At 37.9% G+C, this 14,383-nt stretch overlaps 1 protein-coding gene across 2 annotated transcripts in view; it reads left to right on the forward strand.

Moving 5' to 3' along the window:
* LOC126272020 (glutamate dehydrogenase, mitochondrial-like) overlaps positions 1-14,383 on the forward strand; it is a 196,262-nt gene that overhangs the window by 168,265 nt on the left and 13,614 nt on the right. For both annotated transcript variants that reach the window (XM_049974518.1, XM_049974528.1), the window contains one exon: positions 10,560-10,702. In XM_049974518.1, the coding sequence (XP_049830475.1) occupies positions 10,560-10,702 (143 nt within the window). The remainder of the gene's footprint in view (positions 1-10,559; positions 10,703-14,383) is intronic.

Raw genomic sequence — 14,383 nt, forward strand, 5'->3', positions numbered from 1 at the left:
ATATCAATGCTAAGTTTTTGAATCACCAAGAAACTTATCCCTCACACACTTGCTGTTATTACAGGGTGCCACCCTTCCTTTTTACTTACCATGTGATCTTCATACAATAAATCCTCATTAATCCTTTCCCTGGAAAAACTATCATCCTGCTTATCAAATATTCAGATACAGTCAAATGACAGATAGCATGGTTCTCTTCCTCATTACCACTTCCAAACTCTAACTCTTCATTAGGCCTAACATTATCCTCCTTTATTCTTTCTTTACTTAACACATTGCCATAATTGTCAATTATAAAATAAAATACGTCATCCTCATTACTACTGGATTCATCATTGCTATCATTACAACTGCTGTCAGAATCAGGCCAAATTTCCCTTTCTGTATAATTAGATTTTGTACCACTTCAAACATTTTCTCTATTTTAGTCAATTCTGAATCTATATTTGCATTTACTTTTACCAGTTTTTCCTCTATCACTAATGCACACTTGGTTTCTAACTCAGTTTCTGAATCATTTTTAGTGTGATCAATTTGGTTCTCAAGTTTAACTCTGCTTTCAGCACAAAATTTCTCAGAAGCCTCCACCTTCCTACTATTGTCATCACACAGCTTCTTTCTCTCTTCCAGACATTTACTACTCAATAATGTTAATTTGTCATTAGTATTATCACAATCTTTAACTACTGTCTCAAACTTTTTATTTACTTCTAAAAGATTAGAGCTGACTACCTTAATCTCGTTTTTAATTTCTCTCTTCAGTTCACCCTTTAAGCTGAACATGTCAGTTCTCGTGCTATCAGCTTTCTTTTCCACCCTGCGAATGTCATTTTTCATGCTACTAATGTCCTCTTTCATACTCATATTACTCAAACTACTCATAATTTGCATTAACATCGCTTCCACTTCTTGGTCTGCCATAAACGTTTACCATCACTGATTTTCCCTACTAGGTTCCTCCACCTTAATCTTAATGATTTCATCCACTTCAGTATCGTTTTCATCCATTTGGCTCACATCACCATACAACGTATATGACACTTTTATCATTCCATCTGCAATAGGACTTTCATCCCCATCATTCAAAGTTACATTCATGTTTGATTTATAATCACTATGTTCTACAGAACCAGTCCCACTAATGTCTTTCTGTTCATTTAACAACTTACCTTCAACTGCTTTGTTCTTTGTCATACTGTCTTGTTTGTTAGGGCCACTAATTATGTATCACTTAATATGGAATAGTAAATAAAATAGAAAGAAACTTCCACATGGGAAAAATATATTAAAAACAAAGATTCCAAGACTTACCAAGCGGGAAAGCGCCGGCAGACAGGCACATGAACAAAACACACAAACACACACACACAGAATTACTAGCTTTCGCAACTGATGCAACCATCTTCAGGAAGGAGAGGGAAAGACGAAAGGATGTGGGTTTTAAGGGAGAGGGTAAGGAGTCATTCCAATCCCGGGAGCGGAAAGACTTCCCTTAGGGGAAAAACTGGACAGGTGTACACTCGCGCGCGCGCACACACACACACACACACACACACACACACACACACACACACACACACACATATCCATCCGCACATACACAGACACAAGCAGACATATTTAAAGGCAAAGAGTAAGGGCAGAGATGTCAGTCGAGGCGGAAGTACAGAGGCAAAGAAGTTGTTGAAAGACAGGTGAGGTATGAGCGGCGGCAACTTGAAATTAGCGGAGGTTGAGGCCTGGCGGATATCGAGAAGAGAGGATATACTGAAGGGCAAGTTCCCATCTCCAGAGTTCGGATAGGTTGGTGTTGGTGGGAAGTATCCAGAGAACCCGGACGGTGTAACACTGTGCCAAGATGTGCTGGCTGTGCACCAAGGCATGTTTAGCCACAGGGTGATCCTCATTACCAACAAACACTGTCTGCCTGTGTCCATTCATGCGAATGGACAGTTTGTTGCTGGTCATTCCCACATAGAAAGCGTCACAGTGCAGGCAGGTCAGTTGGTAAATCACGTGGGTGCTTTCACACGTGGCTCTCCCTTTGATCGTGTACACCTTCCGGGTTACAGGACTGGAGTAGGTGGTGGTGGGAGGGTGCATAGGACAGGTTTTACACTGGGGGGAGTTACAAGGGTAGGAGCCAGAGGGTGGGGGAGGTGGTTTGGGGATTTCATAGGGATGAACCAAGAGGTTACGAAGGTTAGGTGGACGGCGGAATGACACTCTTGGTGGAGTGGGGAGGATTTCATGAAGGATGGATCTCATTTCGGGGCAGGATTTTAGGAAGTCGTATCCCTGCTGGAGAGCCACATTCAGGGTCTGATCCAGTCCCGGGAAGTATTCTGTCCCAAGTGGGGCACTTTTGGGGTTCTTCTGTGAGAAGTTCTGGGTTTGAGGGGATGAGGAAGTGGCTCTGGTTATCTGCTTCTGTACCAGGTTGGGAGGGTTGTTGCGGGATGGAATAGCTTTTGCAATGAATTACCTTGTTTTTAATCACTTGTCTGCTGCTGCTCTGTGGTTGTCATCTAGATCCATCATCGCCAAGTTGTAATTCTCTTGTCAAGGCGTCTTGTTTATCTCAGTCAGCTGTGCTGATTGGCAGCTCCTATGCTCAATGGCTGCTTCCATAGAACCCAAGTGCTGACTGGTTGCTGCACCTTCTTGAGTTCACTGCTTAAAGTTCGCAAGTCCTAGTTTATTGTGGCTATGAATAGTCCTCACCCGCAGGGTACCAAATGTGACATTCTCCTGCTTTATTTCTTTGTTGATTGTACTGTGTCAATGTACTTCATTGTGGTACTGGCTGAAAAAATAGGTGGTGGAAGTGAAGTACTGTCTACTGTAAATGATGTAGCCGATAGATGCACAGTTGTGTTTCACAGTTCTTTACTTTCACTGTTCACAACCACCCAGTAATACACAGTTATATGGCCAGTGCACTCTTGTTTAACTTTTGATAAGACTCATTAACAGGTCGCAGGCGAACATCCACATACTGCTACAATAGTTTACTGTTGAATATCTATTAGCAGTAAAAGACATAACTACATAATTCTCAGTTCTTTCAGAATAATCAGGCACATACGGAACAGACACTGTCATTGTTTTAACACACAGCCTGATTGTGTTACACTTAACTTCACAGTCAAGTTGAAGCGTTGTTGTTGTTCTAACCAATACAGGTTTCTTGTCTGAAAGTGGGCGGTGGACTGACTATCTTGGGACCAAAAATTGGGCCCTTATATATCCTCACAATAATAGGTGCTGAAACTATATGTTATTCAGTGTTTAATTTACAGAAATTACAATAAAAACTTAACTCATTAAATTAACTGAATACATCAAAAAATTGGTTCTTATTAACAGTTTCTTCTACTAAGAGAATTTGGCCGAATTACTTGTTTAAATCAACAAATATCGTTACACAAACAATACTTTTGACATTGATGACATGTTTTTGAATACAGCCAGACAAATCCTTTAAGAATACTATTAGCTGTTCTTCCAAATGTTTATAATTATTATAGAATTTATATTTGAATATAATAGAGGGAAACGTTCCATGTGGGAAAAAGTATATCTAAAAACAAAGATGGTGTGACTTACCAAACGAAAGTGCTGTCAGGTCGATAGACACACAAACATACACACAAAATTCAAGCTTTCGCAACCAATGGTTGCATCGTCAGGAAAGAGGGAAGGAGAGGGAAAGATGAAAGGATGTGGGTTTTAAGGGAGAGGGTAAGGAGGAGTCATTCCAATCCCGTGAGCGGAAAGACTTACCTTAGGGGGAAGAAAAGACGGGTATACACTCACAATAGAAGTTACTGATTTCACTCTATAACATAAGCTACTAACTAGGAATAGTCAAAATAAATTAGAAAATCAATTACATAAAACCAAGCACAAAATTAGATCTGGTGTTATATTCTTTAAAGCTGAGGGCCAACCTTTCTCGTATTTGAAAATGCAGATTATACTCACATATGTTAATGGTAGTTAAAAGTGAAAAAATTAATATTAAGGAGGCAGATGGCAGAACAAGAGGGGAAGTAAAAAATATCCCAGCTTGCTTCATCACAATGGGCCAGGCCACTCAAACCCGAGACTGAGAGACCTACCATGTTTGAGGACAGATGAAGGAAGATGAAGGGAAATATAGAGGAGTCAGATTGTACATTAGTATAGAGCCAGATTGAGTCTGAGATAAGATGGAGAGAATGAAAGGATATCCACAAATGTGAGCTATTTCTAAAGTTCCTGACATTTCATCATTATTTCACTTTGTTTCGAACTTTGAAATTACATTGGTGCTTTTCATATACATTTTGTGCAGATGGCTTTTCTGCATTTCTCCTAGAAGTTGGTCTTCTTTCCTTTGCACACACAATTTGATACTTCTTTCACTTGTCTGGTTCTACAACTGCAACTTCAGTCAGTCAGCTTGCTTGCTTTTGGTTCACTCTTTATTGTTTCCTGTTGATGCCTTCATTTATTAGCTGTCTTCCTTTCAGATTATTTTTGGCTATTTAATTGCAGATGATCCACAGATTTATTGCTGTCACATCCAGGATACTGCAAGGCCTGCATCAACCATCTCCTCCAAGCAACCTTAGTTGAATACTTATGAATCATTTGATCAACAATTTCCACATCATACTTTGAATCATTATAAAAGGTAACAGTTTCAGGTTTCTTCTTTCCTTCTTCACTCACTCCTAACTCAGAAAGTAGTGTGCTGTGAATAATGGCATTCTTATTCTCCTTCCATTTGTACACTGTCTGGCTTCACTCTGGCTTATCATTCTCCTTCAAGATGATGGCGGAATGTAAGTCATAATTGTTTTCTAGATAGTTGAGGAGATTTGGGCAAATCATGTTCATTGTTCCTGCTGAAGTTATTTTCTTCTGTTGGAGTTTCCTGGCAAGCTGAAGGGATGCAAAGGACTTGTTTGTTGTCATTATGTTTCCATGGTTTAGAAATGACTCAAGAAAGCAAGGAACAAAATACTCTCCCTATAGTGGCTGTCTGGTTGGAATTCATTTTAATCAAGATACTTTAAGCCATTGCAAATCTACTTGGATGCCACATCTGAAGCTGTCTCTGTTTGTCAGGTTCATTGGCATAAACTGAGTAAAGCTGCACTTTGGTGTGCTTGGACGTAACTGCTCATCACTAATATTTCCACCATGGTAGTAGGAGTGTAGGCAGTTTTGGACAAACTTTTCTAAGTTTGCAGAATCTTTCCATTGTCATTTAATCCCCAATAAAATTAGGGCCTCAAGAACATGAGCAAAAGTCACCCAAGTGAATACCTATGCCACAAGAAGCACCTCTTGAATACATGACTCCAATCATTGTTTCCAGTTCCTACAGTGATTTGGTCCAAGAGCTGTTTTTCTGTTTTTATTTCATTCCAAGAATTTGATTCTGTTGTTTTACATAATATGCAGCATCAAGTAATCAAAAATAACTCACAAGCACTGATGATACAGTCATCCAGTTGGTGGTAGGCATGTGCAAAGGATCGTCCTCTCACCTTCAGGACATTCAGAGCTTTCCTCCCTCCAGGGCAACAGCATGTCAGTGACCTTCCATTCTGTTCCACAGCCATCTTCACTGTTGCAACAGTTGAATCCTGACACTGTTCTGGAAAGAATTGATATTGGCACTCATCTATTGATGAGTGTCAGTTGTCTCTGGCAGAAACTCACCACATGAATCTGACAATCCACTTTCCAATCTAATATGTGAGTTCTCCAAACACACAGTGTCTCTTCTGTAAGAAGACAACACTGAAATGCCTGTTACAGGACAAATAGAAACCCTCACTTATGAGATGAATAACAAGAGCTACAGACGAAATACAACTATAAAGTTGAAACTTTGGACAGATTAAAATTTTGTGCTGGACTGAGACTCAAACACGGGACATTTGCCTTTTGCGGGCAAGTGCTCTACCCACTAAGCTACCCAAGCACGACTCATGCCCCATCCTCACAGCTTCACTTCTGCCAGTATCTCGTCTCCTACCTTCTGGGACCTACAAAGTTATTTTACATCATTTGAGGCATTAGTTGTTGAACCAAAAAACTTCTGTGTATACTTCAAGAAAAAATCCTGAACTCATGGAAATTCAGAAAATGGCAGTACATGAAGAAATGAGGGAAAGTCAATAAGTTTGGTAGAAAGACATTAAAAACCAATTATGTTTCTGTGAAAATAAAAGTTGAAAGATTCATGTGACCCTTTTGCTGTTACAGTTTTAATTTAAAAAAATAATAATAACAATACTTTTTACACTTTTCAGTGGACTGTCCCAAAAAAGTGTAAATTGTTCTTTGTTTACTAAGACTGCCATCTTTAGTGTATTAACAAGTATTGTGTTACACGTTTTACTTACTGTAATTTTATGACAATTATCAATAATAAGCCTAACATTAGAACACAAATATTTCTTTAATGTGGTTTCATGAAAGACTTTTGCTTCTGTGTTTCATTTACACCATTACACCATTGGACATGATCAGTTCAAAGAAGGAAACACATTTGTATGTATTATCTCTCAGCCACTGACACACACACACACACACACACACACACACACACACACACACACACACAGGCTCTTGGGGTTGTCAGTTTGCAATACCAAAGTCTTATGGTGACATACTGTTCCTATGTACAATCAGTTTTTAGCCACGGGATTATTTTCTTGGGATCGAAGACCCAATTTTCTCTTACTACAGAAATGAGCCGTAAGAATACTAACATAAAGTGCTAGTCAGGCTCATTATAAGGAATTATTTGAAAAACTTGATGTCCTGCCTGCATTAAGTGAATCTATCCAACAATCTGGTGTATATATTGGGGACTCGTTAATAGTTTATATATAATCATGGAACAAGAGCCAGTTTGGACTCTACCAAGGAAAAACAAACAAGTAATTCAAAAATGTATTCCCATGAGGGAATAAAATTGTGTATTAAATTGCCCAAGCAAATGAAATAGATTACTATAGTGAATCATTTACATTTCATAAGTAATGTACACTACACAACTAAAGATTACTTAGTGAACTCAGAGTAGTGGTTAATAATGAAAGGGGTCACACCCTTTCACATCACAATACATGATCGTAATGTAATGTCTTCAGTCATGTGATGAGATGCATATTAAAGAAACTAATGTTTTGGCATTGTCCTGAGCTCAAGATCTCACTCATGATAGTAATCAGTACATTTACTCATTTCTCCAGAAGGACTGAAGGAAGGTCATGTGGCATAGTAGCATATATATGGGCCTAGATTCATTATCATAGCATGTAGGCTTTCACGGCCGGCGTCTTCAGTAATTAAAACTTCTGGGCTAAGAGGCCGTGGTCCAATAGTAGAAATAATTCTCCCTGATGTTTCGTTGCCAGCTGCGGGCAACATCATCTGAGGTAAGTCTACGACTGGCTGCTAGGCCATGGAGGTCCTGTTTATATAGAGCATGTAGAGGGCGCCAACAATCGTTACGTGTTGTCAACAGTAAAACTATCTCTGGCTGGCATCATTACTCTCGATCGAAGGTAATCGATTGTCACATCTTTGGTACAAAGTCGATCGCCATATCTTATCTAACTTCAAGCCTTCTTCTTTCCTGTTAAAATTATTGTGGTGTTTAAAAATCTCTACAGCCTCTCTATACATACCTGCATAATAATGTGATGTCTTAGCTTGCATGCTCGTCTCACTAAATTTTATTTCATGGTCACCCGTTTCAAAAACATGTTCCGCTACGGCCGATTTGTCCGTGTGTCCCTGTTGACAGTTCCTTTTATGTTCAGTTAGGCGAGTATTGATATTTCTTTTTGTGGTTCCAATGTAAACCTTCCCACAACTACACTGAATGTTATACACACCAGGAGTAGCTAAAGGGTGTTGTGCATCTTTTGCCGATCTTAAGCATTCACTAATCTTTTTGGTGGGTCTGAAGATTGTTTCAACTCTGAACTTGGCCAGCACTTTCCCGATATGGTCCTTAATACATTGGAACCACAAAATCTTCTTGTTCAGTCTGAAGATTGTTTCAACTCTGAACTTGGGCAGCACTTTCCCGATACGGTCCTTAATACATTGGAACCACAAAAAGAAGTATCAATACTCGCCTAACTGAAGAAGGCCCAGCAGCTTTGTTTGCTCACTTTCTTGCTACGTTGTCGTGACACCGGTTCACTTCTGAAGTGAGTCGTAGACTCACCTCAGATGATGTTGCCCGCAGCTGGCAACGAAACGTCAGGGAGAAGTATTTCTATTATTGGACCACGGCCTCTTAGCCCGGAAGTTTTAATTACTAGATTCATTAGTTTTCTGGACAGACTGAAGGGAGTGTGGGGAACGTAACAGTATTTTTGTGGTTCTGGAGAAAATAGTGGGTGTCCATAGTGTGTGCAGTGATTGAATAAAGAGGTGTGAAGAAACAATGCAAAGCTGATATTATATTATAAGTTGCATTGAGAAAATTGTGTATAATTGAAAGAACATTGTACAAAAAGGCCGAACTGAGAGAAATAGTGCATTTCACAAATTTGGGGTATACGTTTCCTCTGTCTGGCCATCCTCATTTTGATTCTACATCATTTTGCCAAATCATTTCAGGAAAATGTCAGCATGAATCCTTCAAGATTACCACAGTCAACTACCTATCCTTTCCCCATAAAAAACATCTTTATATGCTATATATGTGTGTATATTTGTGTTACGGTATTTATTTCCATTGTATGGTGATGACACATCCTATGATATGGATGCCTGGATGAATAAGCACTTAAATAAATACTTCCCCATGCAGAATTTTCCTATTCTAAGTTTCATAATTGTGAACTTGGTTGATTAATGAATATAATATTTCTTATGACTTTATAAAACACATTCACATACATGACATTTTACTTTATGTAGCCCTAGTGGTAACATCTATAATAAAACAGATCATTTTCTTGGACTCAAATTTCCCCATAAAATTTCATCAAATCACTTACGCTTATTATCTGTCTCATCTCAAAGGATTTCTATAAGCAGTTTTACTCTTGGTCTTTAATTTGTAATACCTATTCTTAGTAAGCTACTTTCGCTTGTTGGACATTGCATAATAAAAGTCTTGATGAGCTTAAGACTTCAGATATCTCCTGTGAACCAGTTGTATATCTGCTCAGTTATCATCTGTACAGTTTTCTGGTATGACTGTGTTTGTGCCATGGATTAGCTTATTTGTGTCAGCAGAAAAGATAAAAAATTCTGTAAGGCTGGTCTTTCATGTAGTTTAAGAAGAGGAGCAAACTCACTTAATTTTTATTTATGCTCCATACTGTCAAAGACCTGAGGTGGGACACAGAAAATATCAAGAGGATGATTGTTGAAACTTATTGACAGATCAGTACTATGTGCAGACAGGAAATACAACCTAGAAGCTTCCCTTTCATGGGCTACACTGTTCCTAACAGAGCTATCCAGGCAAAATACTTTTAGTTATTTAGCTTTCTGATTTTATGTGTGAGAACATTTGTTGCATTCTCTTGATGAATACATGAAAATGAAAATGTTGAGTTGAGAGCCATGTACCAAGTTCTGTCATGAGAAAAATGAATAAGTATGTTCCTGTGTTCAATTTTTTTTTAGAAAAGATTGGAAGAAATGGGTTAATAATTAAATGTAATTAGCCAGTTTTCAGTTTGATGGACGACATCCTGAGTTTGTAGGAGATGTGCCTTGACTCATTAATTGTTTATTAAAATAGTGCAAGACAGAACAAAATCTTAGAATTATGATAGAAACACTCATGAAAAATACCACTGTTTTTTAATTATCTTTGATTTTTGTATTTTTGTGTGAGTACCAACATATATTTGAAGAAAATGTAATGCTTCTGTATAGCAGATGACACAATGTTTGTTCTTACTTTCATAAAATAATCACTGAATTGTTTATCTGTCTCAAGTTTTATTAATGTACTAGATTATATTTGATAGATTTTATCTTTTTATTTGTGGTACACATTTTTTCACTTTTTGATGACACTAATACTGCTATTAATGAAATTCTGGATCTTATTTATGATCTCTCTTCTGAATTAAATGTAATGCTGTGTTGCTGGCATGGGGTATTTTAATTTACATATATGTTCTTTCCATTTCACACTTCCATATTTTTACTCCGCTTTGTTTTAAGTGGAAACATGACTAAGAGAGATGTAGAAATATGTTTGATGAAGTGGTACCTCTCGTCTTGATACTCTTTCCATAATTTATCTCTACACATATGAATAGTTGCTTTTGAATCTTTTATTGTGGACTTTTACTTTGTGCTATTAATTAAATGAAGTTAGTCAACATCATTGTTAACATTTGGTCATTGCATTCCACAAAGCCACTAATGCTGCTTTTTATATACATGTATCATAGAAATTTAATTGTTACATTCATCATTGTTGTTTTGTTGGTGTGTGGAAAACATAACCTTACATCAGGTATTATTTCTAAAAATAAACACAGTTGTCTTATATATTTTTACAGAGTCAGTAGAGCTGTCTTTAAGAAAATGTAAGATTGACTGTGAGATAAATCCAACAGAATCATTCAGGAAAAGACTGTGTGAACCTTCTGAGAAGGATATAGTTGATGCTGGCTTGAGATACACAATAGAACGAGCTGGTGTTGTGAGTAACTTAAGAGTTTACTCTGCCTTCTAATGTAGTCACTCGTATCTGTTAGTAGTTGTGGATGTTCACAGATTATGGTACTGTATGACTATTTTTCGTATGTTAGTGATTTCCTTTTTTTCTTTTATCTTGTCTTGACACTGTGGTACTCACCAGTTGACATAACAGCTGTAACTAAGTGTAATATTGATGATCTCTGCTAGCTACAAAAAGAAAATTGGGAGCATGGACAGAAAGAGTACAGAAAAGTATAGAAAATATATCATGAAAAGGGTAATTGTTACTCGCCTTGTAGCAGAGATGCTGAGTTTCAGATAGGCACAACGAAAAGACTGTCTGAAAATGAGCTTGTGGCCAACAAGGCCTTCATAGGTGAGAGAACAACCCCCCCCCCCCCTCCCACCACACACACACACACACACACACACACACACACACACACACACACACACACACACACACACTTTTACTAGTGCAAATATAACACACACATGACCATAGTCTCTGGCTGCCATACTACGAGCAACTGCACACAACTGCATATGATGGGAGCAACTGGCTGGTGGGGGTAAGGAGGAGGCTGGGCAGGTAGGGGGAGAGATAGCAGGGTAGGGGTGGTGGATGGTAATTATTTTGGTATACCATTACAAGTTTCAGGCCTGAGTCCATTGTCAGATGGTAACATTACCTTAGGACAGAAATGTAAAACTTGCAAAGCAATCAACTCTGCCATCTGATAATGGAATCAGCTGCAGAGTTCACCAAGCAAAATGGATAAAACAAATAATCACTACTTACAAAGATTGGATGGTGTGTTCAAGAGAAAGAGCTTCACAAATTGAGCAAATGAATAACACATTGAACTTTTTCCAATTCATAATGGGATGATTTATTACAGTAACCAGTGATATATGTTTGGAAATGAGAAACAATATGGGTTGAAAAACAAGACTTATTATTTTATAGTGCGCCAAAAACATGTTTAGCCTTATTTAAGGCATCTTCAGATTGGCCTACAAAGATAATACAAACTTTTCTTAAAAATGATGGCATGACTCTGATTTAGTAAAACTGTTAACAAGAAAAATATTAAAAACCAACTTACTGACACAACAGATGTTAAACACATAGACTGCTGTCCATGCAAATGTCTTAGCAGGTGAACACTTCTTAATTTTTTAAGAATATTACATGTTGTTAAAATTAAAATAAATGAGATATAATGCCAAAAATATTCAGAAGGCAGTAACACATCGTGACCATCAAAGACACCAATAAACACAACACCCTATGCATAATATGGCAAATGATCTCAACTGGGAAGGGATCCAATGACCTTGTTGCCCATGAAGGGTTTGGCAAGTGTGAAGACAAGCAGTAGAAACTCTTTTCATGTGCTGCAACAAAGCATAGAACATTGTTGACATACCACTGCGATCTAAGGATACCATGGGTCACAACCAAAGTGGTTCTGCTATGGAAAAAAGTGCTACCCTCCTGATCCTTGGGCTGCATGGCAGGAAACAAATGGTATGAACACATTTATTTTTATATTATGACCCAGCGATCATTTACACAGAGAATGGTGCACTGAATTTCATTCTGCCAATGCTGGAATTCAGTAACTATACTTCTTAAGGATTCTTGCATTCATATGTAACAGAATCGGCTTGTTTTTGCTGCTGGTAGGTACACTATTTACAATTGGCGTAGTTTAGTTACTTATTTTCGTATATTTTTATACTATATTCTGATGCTCTTTGTTTTGATTAAAACCAATGTATCCTGGGCTTTGTCAGACTTACACATTTTCCTAATTGCATTCAAAGTGTTGATGCATATTGTCTGACTTCTAAGAACAGAATAAACTATTATTTCCCACATTAAGTATTTTTTGGGTCAACAAAGTTTTCTGTAACCCACCTAGGCTTTGACCATTCTTCTATGGCAAACGTTTAGGGAATTACAGTTATCACAGTTGATGATTACAAGTAATACAGTCCTAAATATCATTAAATATTACATTCTTAAATTGTCTGCAGGTTGATTAAAAATATTTATTAGTGTTAGATATTTCAATGTTTACACACAATAATTCTTGTAGCTCATATTGTTTATGTATTTTTAGTACTGTAACACATGTGTTTGTTACGTTTATGTACACTGTCTCCAACAGTGACATTGCTGCAATTGTTCCATTGTGAAACACACAACTGAACCCACCTATGAGAACTGGAAAGTCATAGGTTGACAGATTTCTGGAATCTTCTTTGGTCGAATCTTGTACTGGTATTCACAATATCTTCATTTTGGACTTTTCTGGTATTGACAAGGTCTTCATTTCTGTAGCCATTCCTCTTCCAAAGCTATCAGAGTGGAGCATAATTGATATGTGATGATTTTTCCTCCATGTTTCTTGAACCACACTTCTTGTTGTAATTTTTTCTGTTGCATTTAGAGCAGTATTTATTTTCTTTATTTCAGCAGCAAGTTCCATACCGTCTCTTTTGGCAGTAGTGCAAGAGTTACAGAAATAACTCTTATTAGATGATCTAAATGCATCAGTGGCATGTCCAGTTCTGATTTTGTCAACATTTGCTCCAATATGAACGTTTTTGAGTTTCATGTGCTTGGCTTCAGTTCTGCATGTGGAAGTTTCATTAACTGCATCAAGGCATTTCTCTGTTTCTGATCATAGGCCTGTTAGTTTTTGATCTACATTGTTGCCTAATGGTTTTATCCCTTCGTTTCAATGATTGATCTTCTTTCCCACATCAAAAATGGAACGTGTTTCCACACTTCATGCACAAAATTCTACTTCTCACAGTTTTCTGGAATCATGAGAGTTCTGGCAGTTACCAAGATTCCTCAAAATATCTCAGTAATGACCTTCCAACAAAATGTGCTATCCATGGTATTTGTAATTTTTCCATTGGAAGTATATTTGATGTAGCTCATCGAATATATTTCCTGCTAGTGAAAATACAGACATGATATGATTTTTAAGTTTACATTATGAGACATCAATATAAATATTTTGGGTTGAAATAACAATATATACACGTTTGCTAAATGTCCATAGGACACAAAAATGTTTTGTGCAAATAATAATTTAACAAGACTGTTAGCATATTTAGACGATGATACAGTTGATTAAGAGATAACATGAAAAAGGTAGTTGCTACTCACCGTATAATGGACATGCTGAGTCACAGATAGGCACAACAAAAAGACTGTCACAAAATAAGCTTTCAGCCAACAAGGTCGTTGTCAAAAATAAACACACACACACACACACACACACACACACACACACACACACACACACACACACATGCACAAGCTCACACAAACGTGATCACAGTCTCTGGCAGCTGACGCAAGACTATGAGCAGCAGCGCATGATGGGAGAGGCAATCATATAGGGGTAAGAAGGAGGCTGAGGCAGAGAGGGGGGGGAGGGGGAGGGATGACTGGATAGGGGTGGTGGGAGGATGCAAGGATGAGGTGAGGAGATGGTAGGGCAGTGCGGTGAAGTTGGGGGGTTAAATGGAGGGTGGGGGGAGAGGAGGGGTAGCAGAAAAGAAGTAAAAAGACTGGGTCCATTGGTGGAATAGTGAGCTGTGTAGAGCTGGAATGGGAACAGGCAAAGGACTAAATGGGTAAGGACAATGACTA

The sequence above is a fragment of the Schistocerca gregaria genome, chromosome 1 (genome assembly GCF_023897955.1).
Source record: "Schistocerca gregaria isolate iqSchGreg1 chromosome 1, iqSchGreg1.2, whole genome shotgun sequence".
NCBI lineage: Eukaryota > Metazoa > Arthropoda > Insecta > Orthoptera > Acrididae > Schistocerca > Schistocerca gregaria.